This window comes from Lissotriton helveticus, chromosome 1_1 (assembly GCF_964261635.1).
Source record: "Lissotriton helveticus chromosome 1_1, aLisHel1.1, whole genome shotgun sequence".
NCBI lineage: Eukaryota > Metazoa > Chordata > Amphibia > Caudata > Salamandridae > Lissotriton > Lissotriton helveticus.
In genome coordinates, this window is record NC_136057.1 from 1,393,824,182 (window position 1) to 1,393,838,687 (window position 14,506).

The 14,506-nt window shown below is 43.4% G+C and overlaps 1 protein-coding gene across 2 annotated transcripts in view; it reads left to right on the plus strand.

Moving 5' to 3' along the window:
- LOC144825548 (cytochrome P450 2D6-like) overlaps positions 1–14,506 on the plus strand; it is a 470,217-nt gene that overhangs the window by 174,782 nt on the left and 280,929 nt on the right. For both annotated transcript variants that reach the window (XM_078684165.1, XM_078684166.1), the window contains one exon: positions 6,644–6,804. In XM_078684165.1, the coding sequence (XP_078540291.1) occupies positions 6,644–6,804 (161 nt within the window). The remainder of the gene's footprint in view (positions 1–6,643; positions 6,805–14,506) is intronic.

Consider the following 14,506-nt stretch of genomic DNA (forward strand, 5'->3'; position numbering starts at 1 on the left):
AGAAAGAAGAAAAAAAACTTACATCTACAAAAAGCAAAATACACATCAAGCACAAATGCAAAGCATGTTTCACAATCACAAATAACAGAAACCAAAAACATACTCGTATTACTACACACTTTGCAAAAAAAAAATTACATTAAAATTGTACAAAAAAGGTCTCTTACCAAACACATGCAACTACACAAACAGCAGAACCACCAGTAACGAAACCGCACACTGCAACAGTCTAAAGAGAAAAGAAAACATTACACCTTACAAAACAAAAACAATACACATTACAACAGGCTATGTCACAGGGTATGTCACAAATGGGGTGTCTGTCCCAATGGGGGGCAGAATATAAATCTTTTTAAATTTGGGCCCCCTGGAAGCAACCCTTGCCCAAGGGGTCGCTTCCATTTAAAAAAAAAAAAAATGATTTCCCTGGTGTCTAGTAGGGTTTTTGCTCCCTCCTGATGGCAGAAAGGCCAAATTAAATGGCAGAATATATTCAATAAAAACTATGGGCCCAAGGAAGAGACCCTTGGCCAAGGGGTCACTTCCATTTTGAAGAGCAACAAAATCCCTGGTGTCTAGTGGGCTTTTATACCCCCCTGGGTCCAGAATCAGAAAAAAACAGCCGATCTGCCCCCGGCGGGGGGGGCAGAAAAGTCTAAAATATTAACATTGCCCCCTGGAAGCAACCCTTGCCCAAGGGGTCACTTCCTTTGCACAAAAAAAACCAATCCCTGGTGTCTAGTGGGCTTTTCTACCCCCCTGGGTCCAGATTCGGCAAAAAAAAGGGCCGATCTGCCCCCAGGAGGGGCAGGAAAGTCTAAAATAATTATTTTGCCCCCAGAAAGCGACCCTTGCCCAAGGGGTTGCTTCCTTTTCAAGAAGTAAACAATTCCTGGTGTCTAGTGGGCTTTTCTGCCCCCCCCCCTGGGTCCAGATTCGGCCAAAAAATGGGTGATGGGCAGAAAAGTCTAAAATAATAATTTTGCCCCCAGAAAGCGACCCTTGCCCAAGGGATCGCTTCCTTTTCATAAAATAAACAATCCCTGGTGTCTAGTGGGCTTTCCTGCCCCCCCCCCCGGGTCCAGATTCGGCGAAAAAACGCCCGATCTGCCCCCGGGGGGAGAAAAGTCTGAATAATGATATGCCCCCCTGGAAGCGACCCTTGCCCAAGGGGTCGCTTCCTTTTTGCGGAAAAAAACATCCCTGGTACCTAGTCGGGGCATTCCTGGTGCAGGATCGCGACGCTGTGCGCGATCCTGCACCAGGAATGCCCTGCATTGGGACATCAGGGGAGAGGAAATAGTGTTTCCTCCCCCCGATGCCTCAAGGCACCGAGAAACGGCCCAACCGCCCCACCGGAGAGCACAAACCTACCTTGCTCGTTGGACGCGCTGGAAAGAAATGGCTTCCAGCGCTTCCTGATGACGTTGGCGTGCGCTGACGTCACCAGGAAGCGTGGGGGGGTCCGGGGGTGGCAGCGGAAAGTCTTCCGCTGCCACCCCTTCTAAAATGCACACGATCGATGCCCCAGGGGGGGGAGCGTCAGCGCTCCCTCCGAGGGCTGTGCCGATGACGGAGCGGTTCCGTCATCAGCACAGCCCAACCGATGCTGATGATGGAACCGCTCCGTCATCAGCATCAACGGCGTTAAAGAGGGTCTCTTATTAGTATTCCAAAGACACAAAACATCAGATAGCTACCTGCTCACAATTGGAAATTGCAACTTATTAAATGTAATAAGGAATCTCCAATATTATCATTTAGAAAGGTTAGGCATCACAATAGTGAAAAGTGAATTATGGGGTATTTCACTACCAAGCCATATAAAACTTACAAGTACACGTCAAACCTTTTAATTACAATGCACCCTGCCCTATGGGCTACCTAGAGTTTACCTTAAGGGTGAAATATATGTAATAAAAAGGGGAGTTTAGAGCTTGGCAAGGTGTCCATATTTGTTAACACAATGGGATACCGGGGACATTCCCAGTGTCTGGAGGGTTAAGGAGGGATTTTAACCAGAGTATATCCTCCCTCTAAACTATTTATCACAAAAAATACTCCAATTGACCAACCAGTGGTCAGAGTTGCTGGTATGTTTTCTGTGCCCAAGTATAGGGACTGAGAAGGAGAGAAAAATGAGGGGAGCCTCTCAAGTGGAAGGTTGTGCTAATCACAACTGTGTGTATGGGAAAGAGCACCTTTTGTTTTGTACCCTCACACCCTGGTGGTGTCATGCTTCATCATCGGGTCACCCTGACCCCTATAAGTCGGGGTGGGCTCAAACACAGTGTTGGGGGCTCTTCAGATAGATGAAGTCCAGGGGGCTTAAAGATTAAAATACCTCAGTCAGACCCCGGGTTTCCCTTTATTCTTGGGTCTGGCTGGGTCAATAAAAATCTAAAAACGGGTGTTATTGGAGTTTAATGGTCCTAAGACCCTAGTGCCGACATGTTTCAGGCCTGTGAGGCTATAAAGGTCCTGGACTTTCTTCAGGGCAAGAGGAGAACCCCCTATGTGAGGAGAATTACAGAATGGGAGTCCCTATCCTCTCCGTGAAGCGAGGGCAGAGTAGCCACTCCTCGCGGTGTGTGCAGTGTTAGTGTATCTGTATATTGCCAAGCTCCATCTGTAGGGTAGTATCAGGGACAAACACAAGGTGAAAAGGATTAATTAAAAACATTTAATAAGTGCTTCATACCCAGTAGGTGTATCGTGAGTAGCATGCCAACATTCGTGTGCATGCCTCTATGGGAGGATTGTCCCCCTCATTGTGCCATTCATTTTGGATTCTCTGTGACATACTACTTATATGTGACAGACCTTATGAAGTGGCGATTTTACTCGCATTCTAACACTATCTGCGTGTTAGCATGGATTTCAGGAAATCACCTTCACCAATGAAAACAGTCTCAAATTGCAGAAAGTAGAACACCGCCTCGTAGTTAAGTGTTGATGAATGCACGCAATTGCATACCATGCATATATGTACACTCTCATTCCAGCATACCAGTCATCTATTAGTATTATCATCGTAACTTACCCACATCGGGAGGGCTGCACGATACACACAGGACCGGATCGATAATGTGGGTGGTCCTAAGAATAGTATTACAAATGGGTAGTAATCGGGGAGGATTGAACTAGGCAAATGGCAGCCCTATATTGAATTGAGGTATCAATGGGGTAGCAAAAATGGCCTTGAATTGTGGACATGGAGCGTGTCTAAGTGTTGTGAAAGTACTTACTTCAATCAAAGTCCTCACCCAGCATCTCAACCTGTTGTGGTTCCAGTCCTCGGCTTGTGCACTGACAAGACGCAGGGCTGGAGTTTAAATGTACTCATGTCGCGGTAAAAGCCGGGAGGAGGTGGTCCGCCTCCCACGCGTTAGCCGGAAATGACGTTATGACGTGGACGTGAGTGCATCCAGAACATTAAATATTAATAAGTTAATCCTAAATTGTCCAGGAGGCAGGGTGCATGGTATTTAAAAGCAGGGCATATAAAGCTTTAATGTTACAGTGAAACAGCTCTAAAAGTTATTTTCACTGTAGCTGGGTTGTCTGTGTCATAGGAAAGCACTGGGATACAGTATTACATTTAATATTGTTATCACTGGATAGGAAGCAGCTACAAGACATTTTTGGGACTTTTTGAAATATTTCTTACAGGCACGATTTATTGGTGAAGTCAAATTGGTAATAAACATGTCAGAAAAAGTACTTTTAGAAAGTAACCTTTTCCCTTCCTAAAGCATCGAAAGGCCCATGTGCATGAACGTTAGTTGTCACCTGGCAGCTGAATATAGCCCCCTTGATGAGGTGTTAACTTGCTTGATCTCAAAGCTGAGACATAGTCTTAGGTGTGAGGAGATGTTCTATTCCTCTGACAGGATAATCATCTAGACCAAGAAGGTAATTAAATTCAAAGAGGCTGGTCCTGTTGCAGCAGATGTAGCTACCACTTGGGCCTTCCCCCACCTTGGCCCCCCAGTCGGCTAAGCATCAATTCCAGAGGGAGAGGAGCTGTCTCCAGAACTGGGTTTGAGTTACCACAGAGAACGGGTTGATCATATCCTTGACCAATGGTGTGTTGCCGCTGGGCCAAAGATTAAGGTTTCTTTCACTCAGAGCCATTTAGCAGCAGCAAATACGATTCAGTGGGACTTCGCAGAGAATGTATCTGGCCTCATGAAGCCCTCCTCAGCATTATCCGCAGCCTTGCTGAAAGAATCTGATCTCCAAAAAAGTGACTACGTCTGAAAGTAGATATCTTCATTGAGCATAGGTGTGACAAGTATCACACACCTTCAATTAACTTGAAAAATCCCTATAAGGGCACTCTTGTGGTGAGTAGTTTAGGCAGGAAGCCAGTCAAAGGGACCAAAAAGGAGCGTTAAGCAGTAATCTTGCAGTTAAAGTCGTCTTCAGTCTAGTTCCAGGGTCTTTGGGCAAACCATCATAGGAATCAATGGAGTGGTACTGATGCAAGGGATGTACATTGCTGAAGATGATCAAGGATGCAGGGAATGCGGAGCCGGTGTTGGGGTCTTCCTCTTGCCACCCCTTGGTCCATGAACACAGAGTGGCAACTTTGGCCTCTGGCAGCGATGTCTTACGAAGTCTGAGTGAAGTGCAACCAAAAAACAGTTGCCACTGATCTACTGGTATCTGGTTACAGCAAAACCAGCTGTCTCTTTTAACTGGCAATAACTTTCATCTTGGTTGACCAATCTGCACTCTGATGACTCTCCTAGGTACTGCAGACTCAGGTGCAACTACTGAGGGTCAGGACAACGTCTCCCAGGCTTCACTTTGGCTGTCAGTGGTGATCAGGTGTTTCTGGTACCAACGTTCCAAGGCAGGCTTCTTCAGCTTTTATTACCCAGTAGCTGTAACTGGGAGTCAGCTAACTGACTTTTGGAAGCACCTACTCTTCCTCTGACTCAGAGGAAAATGTTCCTTGAGCAGGAGAATACAGGCCCAGTCCTTTCGTTGGTAGCCCAAGGTGCAGCAGGTGCAGTCCTGTCATTGGTTCAGCTCCCCTATGCTGGGTTTAGCAGTTCCGTCCTTCTTTAGTCCTCTCTCCACAACAGATGCTATCTGAGGTCTGATTCAGATTTCTTGAGCTCAAGGGAGGTGGCAACTACTAGTCAGTGGACTACCAGGTCCCCTCTTGCCTAGTGATGTTTCCAATGAAGCGTGGAATCTAAATAGCCATGATTGCACCATTCTGTCCACTCCCAATATACCATAACCCTTCTCTTGGAGTGTGGAGCTCCCTAGCCCATCCCAGAGGTATGCTACCTGGGGGTTACACGCCCATGGAAAAACAAATTTGGCAATGGCTTTTCCCGCTCTGTCCGAGATGCCAGCCTGTCTGCTAAAACAACAAAATAGCTCCTCTCATTTGTGACAACCATTTACCCTTCAAAAGCTTTCCCCTTTGAAGTTTGCCTTTTTGAACGCACACCCTGTTTGGTTATCCTGCCTGGAGCAGGTGACACCTCTTCGCTCTGCAGATCCTTTGTGTTCCTTCCTGATGGTTGTTCGCACCTCTTCCCTGGAGGGCAGAAAGCAGTCTTGTGGGCGAGACTTGTGTGCAACCGTAAAGGGTCACTGGAAACTTTGGGCAGCAAAGTGGCAACTTTTTAATGTTGCCATTTGTGCAAAGGTTACATGTCAGGGCATGTAAGTTATTAAAACACATGTCCATCTTTTTAATTTAATGAACCTTGCCTTTAGGGCTCAGTTGGCCTGGCTTAGGGGTGACTTATAAATATTAAAAAGGAAGGTTTGGGTGTTGCCATTTAGCCATAACTTTAAATGGCAAAGTTAGAAACTAAGCAAAACCAAACGGGATGAAAGTTAGAAACTAGTCAGAAGCAAGTTAGAAACAGCGGTGACAGATGGAAATGGCGTGCTGGGGGGGGGGCATGCTTTACGCCATATTTGTGATAAGTGCTGCGGACCACGAGGGACACTTTAACGTACAGGCCCAGGGTACCCCTAGAACCATATACTATCTTATTATAAGGAAGTTAACGTATGTCAAGTGCTGGGGACCCAATAAGACATATTCCTTTTTAAGGGCCAGAGCACTGGCACTGGGGCCTGTTTGGCAGGACTTGGTGCACTTACGGATTAAAAAAAATAGTAGCATCAATCCAATATCTTAGGCATGATCATGCAAAAAGAGGCATATCCTTACAATTAGCCTTTACATGCTAAATATATTTCGAATTTTTTTTATCTGAGCATTTCTGTACTTTAAGTCTTACCATGATGGTGATTGTCATGGTTGATTTACATTTTCCCCAGCATGTGTGGAACTGGTACCCGTCTTTAGTTAAGCTACTGATGGGCCAAAAAATACTAAGTCAAAAGTACTAAGTTGATTCTCACAAACGACTGGAACCTGGGGCTGTTTATCCAGTTTCCCTGGGAAGTTAGTTAATGTTTCTTATTTTCCAAGCTAAGGTCTGCCTCCCTATTTCCCACCTGGTCCAGAGCAGAGAGCTGTTGTCTCTTCAGGGCTTGAATCAGGAGTTGTTGGCCATATTTTGGTAATCAGGTGCTCTTTTGTAAACTCTGACCCATAACATCTGTTTAATGTTGTCTCTCTGGTGCTTTCTCTTTCCAGGCTGTCCATTTGACCCAAACCTCATGATAAACAGTGCTGTGAGCAATGTGATCTGCTCCATTGTTTTTGGGGACCGCTTCAAGTATGATGACAAAACTTTCCTAAAAGTGTTGGCAGTATTTGAGGATCTTATAAAATCAAGCAATGGATTACTTGCACAGGTAAGTGAAGAATACTATTGGAGCACTCATTTGTGCAGCCATTAAAAAATAGTTTGCAGCCATCCTGTAACATTGTAATTCTTAATATTTAAATTCAGTGATAACATTTTTGGCAAACACAGAGGGTACGGGTGTGCAATGTCTGTAACTGTAGACAAACAATATGGCAATGGAACTTACAGAAACAAATCATCTTCCTTCAATGTTTGTTTTGATATTCCATTAGTGAATTGAGCTGTAGTCAAGAATCCCCAGTGCTCATGATGTTTCCCTACATTTTATGTATCTGTTTCAGTCACATAGTGTGTTTTTAGCATATTAATTGCACTGGTGATTAACCAAGGAAAACAACGAATTGTGGCCAATTATAGACCTTATAAACAAGATCGTCTGGATATCACGTCAAAAACAATCTCTTTTGGGAATCAAGGATGCCTATGAAAGACTTCTCTCAGATTGAGAAAATGGAGAACATTTAGTGGAGCTGGAGATCTAAGCTATCAAAATGAAAGAAATAAAAGCTTTTTCATCAGCTCTAAAATAGCTTCTACCTCGGCCACAGGTGATAATTGACCAATTTCATTTACACTTGTGTTTCATTTTGAAATCTGGTGATATTAGTTAAAATACAAGGGTTCCTGACTCAGAAATGAATGCTCTAAGAGTGTGTCTTATTTCTTTTGAGTTCAAGAAAGGTTTATTGATTATAATAAAAGGTATGAATACATAATACAATAAAGAAAACATGGGGGAAGAAAAGGGAAGGGGTGGGGGGAAGGGGAACATAGGAAGAAAAATTCAGGATACAATGTAGATACAAAAGTAAGACCAGGAAACTTAGCATGGGCAATAAAAGTAAAGAAAAGGGTACAATAAATACAAAATGAAAATAAATGTAAGCCAAATTATGCAGGCAATCATGTTAAAACAAAGAAACAGGAATGAAAAAAGGGCATCAGGGGGGTTTGGAAACTTCCTGCTGAGCAGGTCTTGGGCAGAAGGAGCGAGTTGCACAGTTATCTAAAAACATTGTAACAGGAAGCCATAAATCTGCACGTTTCGCTGCCAACTGGGCAGGAAAAACAAAAGCAGTATCAAGTCTATGGTTATGACAAACATTATACCACCATGCTTTGAATGTAATAGTAGAGGAAGATTTCCAATTAATAGTTATTTGTTGGAATGCAACAGCCAGTAATAAATCAACAACACGAACATAAAGGACAGTCTCGTCCCAACAGGGAGAAAGGCTTCCTAAAAAGACATGAGTGGGAGAAAAAGGAATACAAGTATGGAAAATAACATTAATTTGTGCCCAGACCTGCAACCAAAAAGCATGTACATTCTTGCAAAGAAACAGCATATGAAGAAGAGTGGCATTAGGTGAGGAGCAAGACCAACATACATCAGGGGTGTTAGGGAATCGCTTGTGGAGAGTAAATGGAGTGTGGAGCAACCGATTGTATATGAAAAATAGAGATTGAGTCAAGGAGGCCGATCTAGAGGTTTTACGAACCTTTGTCCAAATTTTGTACCACAAAGAAACTGGCCATGAAGTAGAGAGGTCAGTTTCCCAATGCTCTTCTACCATGGATTTGGGTCTGGGGAGTGTATGCGCATGGAGGTGCTTGTTAATAACGGAAGCTTTAGGAGGAGGTTGCAGAATAGAGTGAAGTCGGAGGGTAGGGTTAAGTGAAATAGAAGAAGGGGGCGCAGACAAGAGTCTCGTATAGACCTCCATGACTGCTGCTCTAAGGAGAAGATATTTAGAAGCAAAGGAGGACGGTAAATTAAATGTGGAACGTAAGGCGAGGAAAGGTATGCAGGTGGAATGTGAAAAGAGCTGCGATACCCAGATCAGTCCTTTGGATCTCCAAGAACTCCAATAAATGGGCTTACCTCAGATTAAAAGGTATTTATTATGCCAGATAGTGGATGAGAGGAAATCAGCAATAGTTGTGGGGGGGGGGGGAAGGTTTAGAGGATAGGAGGAGTTTGACAGTAAATGTATGAATGATAGTGGGAATCGAAAGGGGTTTACGTGAGAAAGAGATATGTTCAGCAAAAGAAAAAGGGGAAAGGTAAAAGGCGCTCAACTTTAGTCCATAAGGGAGAAGGGGAATCAGGATCCTGTAACCAAAAGGAAGCCTGGCGTAACAAAAACGCTTTGTGGTAAGCCGGAAAGTCAGGGAAATTAACTCCTCCTTCAGAGGTGGGGCGAATGAGCCGTGCAAGGGACATTCTGGGTTTTGCTTTATGCCATAAAAAGGAGGACAAAATATAGTTAATTTTCTTTAAAAATTTGGCTGGGATAGAGACAGGGATGTTGGAGATTGTGTATAAAACAATGGGGGATAACATCATTTTAACGGTATCTAAACAACCCCACCAAGACAGGTAGAGAGGATGCCACCGGGTTGTGAGTTCAGAAATTTAGTGAGGCAAAGGGAAACAGTCAGGGATGGAAGGAGTAATATACAATCCTAAGTACTTAATGTGGGAAGGGCTCCAGGTAAAGTTAAAGGCACTAAAATCAGGTTTAAAGGTGAATTTTGTCAGGGGGAGGATCTCACATTTATCATTATTAAGCTTGTAGCCAGAGATTAAAGAATATTGTCGTACTTCTTCCAAGAAAGCAGGAATAGAGACCGTGGGATTCGAGATGAAGAGTAGAATATCATCTGCATATGCAGAAAGTTTAATGGAGGATTCCGTAGTTTGAAAGCCATGGATGTCAGGATTTTGGCACAGCCTGGATAAAAAGGGTTCTAAAGCAAGATAAAAAGAAAGGGTGAAAGGGGGCAACCCTGGCGAACTCCCCTGCCAAGGTCAAAGTAGGGGGAGATTTGACCATTGGCATATACTGCAGCACGTGGGCAAGAGTACAATAATGAGACAAGGGAAGTAAATTTAGGGCCAAACCTGAACCAACCGAGAGTGTGGAAAAGATAAGGCCATTCAACCCTGTCAAATGCCTTTTCAGCGTCCAAGGCTATCGCGGCAAGGGAGTGTTGAAGATGAGATGATTTTGACAGGATATTAAACAAAAGTCTGGTATTATCCGTGATGTAACGACCTTTGACAAAGCCAGACTGTTCTTCTCCTAAAAGGTCAGGTAAAAGAAGGTCTGTCTCATCGCCAAAGACTTGGCGAAAATGTTATAATCAATATTAACAAGGGATATAGGTCTATAATTTTTGCAGTATTGCACATCTTTGCCAGGCTTGGGGATTAAACAGATGTGTGCATCTGAAAAGGACCCTGAGGAGATACCTAAGTCAGAAAAGGATTGAAGAAGAGAATGCAATTTTGGGATCAACAATTTGGAGAAATGAAGGTAAAATTCGACAGTGAAACCGTCTGGGCCAGGAGCTTTGTTAGGTTTAAGATGTTGGAGTGCGTTGAGTAGCTCTTTCTGTGAGATGTCAGTTTCCAATGAGGATAGATCAAGAGGGAAATGTGATGGTGGTTGAATAGTTGAGAAGAAATGGGTGAGGGAATGAGGAGAGGGTTGAGTGTCAGATGTATATAAAGTCTCATAAAAGCGGGAGAATGTGGTGAGGATGTCAGCATCTTTGTGATGTAAATGCGCATTAGAATCATAAACAGATTCAATAGTCATCTTGTTATGCTTGACCTTCAAATAGTTGGCAAGGATTTTCCCGGCTTTGTTTCTACCACCATAGAATTTAGCACTTGATTTGAGTAAATACAAGGAGGCATCTTCAGTTGACTTTTCATTGTATTTAAGCTTAGCAGTAACCAGAGCTGTCAGACTATCGCTGGAATGTGAGGTGAAGTAGGCGTGTTCCAATTGCTTAATGTTATTAAGGAGAATTTTAGTGGATTGACGCGCAATCTTGCGTTTCTTTGCGACATAATTAATAATGAAGTCGCGTGAGGCTGCCTTGAAGGCATCCCAGACAGTATGTTTTGGGGTAGGTGGAACATCGTTAAATAGAAAAAACTCATCAAAAAATGCAGTGAAGGAAGTAGAAAACTTGGGATCTAGGAGGACGGCATTTTTAAATCGCCACCTCCTGGGTCCATCAACTTTCGGGAGTACATCTAGGCTAACTACAACAGGGGCATGATCCGAAAGCAGAATCGGACCAATATCTGCTGCAGTAAGCGTTTGGGCAAGATCATGGGAAACAAAAATGTAATCAATTCGTGATTGGGAATGGTGATATGGTGAGTAAAAGGTAAATTCTTGCAAAGTTGGGTTACAGAGTCGCCAAGAGTCAACGAGTTTATGTTGGGATATAGCCTGGGTAAAAAGTTTGTGCCGTTTATTAGGGACAAAAGTGGCATCACATTTCCTGTCTATAAACGGATCAAGAGGCTGATTACAATCTCCAGCGAGAATGAAATTATCATCCATGAATTGGGAGATGCGTGGAGAGAACTCAGCCCAAAACAGGGGTTCACCAGTGGTAGGACCATAAACATTAAGGAGAGAAATTGGAACACCTCTAAGCGATAGTCTAACATGCGTCCATCTGCCATTGGTATCAGATTCCTGGGAAATAACTGTGAAAGGTAGAGACCTACGACAAAGAATTGCAACACCATTATGTTTACCATCACCCTGTGAGTAAAAATCATCAACCACCCAGCCTCTTTTGAGCTTAGCAGATTCTATAGCAGAAAGGTGAGTTTCCTGAAGAAATGCAATGTCAACGTTCAATTTGGCTAGATGGGATAAGATGCGTTGACGCTTAATTGGGGAATTAATACCCTTAACATTCCAAGAGGGTATATGCAGAGACATAACATATTCAATAAAGCAATGAATTCGCAACAAATGAAATCAAGATAAAAACCCATGAATGAAAACAAATGAAGAAAAAGAGAGGTACATTGAGGAGGAAGAAGAGGAAGAGGGAGAAGAGATAAACGAGAAATAAGAGGTGTGCATAAAGAAAGAAGGAACTGGAAAGCAGTGAGAGATGCAGGAAAAAGAAGAAAAAAGGGAAAGGAAGAAGAGAAAAGTACAACATGGAAGGAAGATGGTATAGTGACAGCACGGCCAAAGGAATTGAAGCACACCAAAAAAACAAAGAACCATAAAGAAACAAGGGAAAGGGAAAAAACAGCGGATGAACATACCCACAAGAGGAGGAGACAAGGAGGAAGAATCGGGGGGGAGGGAGCCATAGAGGTGAGGCAACACATCCGAGGACGGCCGGGCGGGAAACCAGGGAAACATCATCAAACGAGGAGGGGATCCTGTGAAGGCTGAGGGGAGATGAAAGAGAAAGTTACAAATGTACATCAAGAGAACAAACAGTCAACAATTATATAAGTAGATATGAATAACATTTAAGAAAGCATTGTGTGAAAGGGAAAAAACATAAACATGAGCAAACATGAACAACACAGGGACAAACAAATTGATAACTCAGCCAGGGCATGAAGAAGAAGGACCAGAGGAATCCATGGCAGTAGTTTTGTGTGCATTAATGAAACTCTGCAGTCTCTCTGAATATTCATAAGTGGTCGTCTTGTTGTTATAGGTGACTTTGAACAGGCAAGGATGATACAGGCCATATCGAGCACCCATGGAACGAAGGTCATCTCTCATTCCAAGAAAGGCCTTCCGGCGATTTGCAGTTGCTTTAGCTTAGTCCTGAGCGAAGAACAAGGAAGAACCAGACCATGACAATTTGGGAGAAGCCTTGGCAGTTGTAAGAACCTTCAAGAGATCAGTATATTCCAAGAAATAGAGGATAACACCACGTGGATGCTGTAATGTGGAGGTGGAAGTATGAGGGCGACCCAGATGATGAGCACGCTGAATATTTAGATTCGTACCTTCTGGCAAGTGGAGTAACTTAGGGAGAAAGGATTTGAAAAAAGTAATAGGGTCTGCACCCTCAAGACCTAGATATAAATCGCCTCATGCATCTAAACAGATATGAAAAGATGGAATTGCGTAATACTTGCTATCCCCGCAGAAGGGTGAGAGGGCGCTCTATGAGGTGAAGAAATGTCCAAACAAGGCTATAGCCTAACCACTGGCATCAATTGAAGAGGGTCGTCTGTAAATACGAAGGCAGAAGGGAGTCTGCACAGTGTGCTAAAAAATCGCAAAACGTGGAAGAATAACAGTCTTTATGTAGAGACACAATCCGTAAGCCGAGAGGTTTGAGGAGGACAAGTATTCATCCAAAAGCCATGTAATGAGAAGCAGTTTCAAAAGGACCTAGCAAGGCTAGGATGAAAAAGAGTAGACCGGTTCCTGAAAATATAGGAAATGAACTGCGCAGGATACCAGCAGCATCACTGATAACAAAATAGAGTCACTTCAACAGCATCATGAGGAAAAATAAATGTCAATGAGCCAAAAAGCATAGTAAATGGACATTAGCTAGTCACATCAAAGTCTGAGGCTGGACATAAATGTAACAATACGCCGAAAAGCATGCTGGCAGTCACAGGACATCAATAGGTAAAAAGCTGCGCACTTAGACATATGCCCCCGCATATGCAGGCTTTGTGTAGCAAAAGGTCAACACCATGACGCTTTGGAGAGGCATTAGACTTTGGGAAGGCAATGTTCAACAATAATACGAAAGCAGTAAGTAATCTACTGCAAGCTCAAAGGAGGCGCATTGGTATCTGAAAGTCAATGAAGAGGATGTAGTATAAATAAGAAATACTTGAAGTTAAACTGTGGGAAAGTAGCTGTGAAGCATTACTGTGCTATTCTGACAGAAAATATGTGGCGCGCCAGCTTGTACAAAATGGCGGCAGCGTAAAAAAAGATAAAAAATTCCACAGACTCACTTTGAAAGATGTCAGGTCATTGTGAGGCGAAAAAGGGCTCCAGACGTCATGTAGCAGGTGAAGGAGAACACATGGGGCACGCCAGTCTCTCAGTGCGAGGCGAAGAGTGAAGCGCTCGCACTTCGGCAGAGTAACTCGGTACGTCGGCCGATGCGAAATGGCGGCCGCGATTGCAATAAACGCCGTCCGAGACGATGTGAGCAAATGCTCCGTCTGCAGGCATTAAAGAAGGTCCTCAGGCTTCGTGGAGCATAGTCGGAGAGCTCCGAAAGCAGAAATTAGCCTCCGTTCGGGAAATAAATGTAGGTAGAGAGGAGTTTCCCCGGAGTCGCCGCGGAGCCTCACTCAGGCGCCGCCATTCCTCTCGGGCGCCAAGCCACGCTCCAGTGTGTCTTATTTCTAGGAATTCAAGAGTGACTCACATCTAAGTTAGGAATGAGATACCACTATTCTCAGAAAAAGGTTTTGCTGTTCAGACCAACTGTTATTCAATTAACATTTCAAGAAAGGTTCAAGTGAGAATTCAATGCGCAAATTAGTAGGGATCAGCAATAGCCTCATATCAGGAACAATTTGTGAAAACTTTAAACAAGCAGATTAAAAGCAAACTCGTTTCTTGAGAGTGGCAGTCAAAATAAACCATATACCCTTCTCATCATCACATCTTTCTTCAAGTATTCAGCAATGTTTTGTTTCTCTGGACATGAGTATTTAAAGACAATTGAAGTCAAACTATATTCAGAACTGCCACAGGGAGTACCTGAAATACAACCAATTAAAAATGGTAAAATTATAGTTTCATACAAGTCTCTGATAAAAGATGAAATTCATCCCATTTGGAGATACCCAGATTCAGTTGGACACATCATTTCTGGATAATCAGCATAAATAAAGCTTGAAAAGTAGTGTG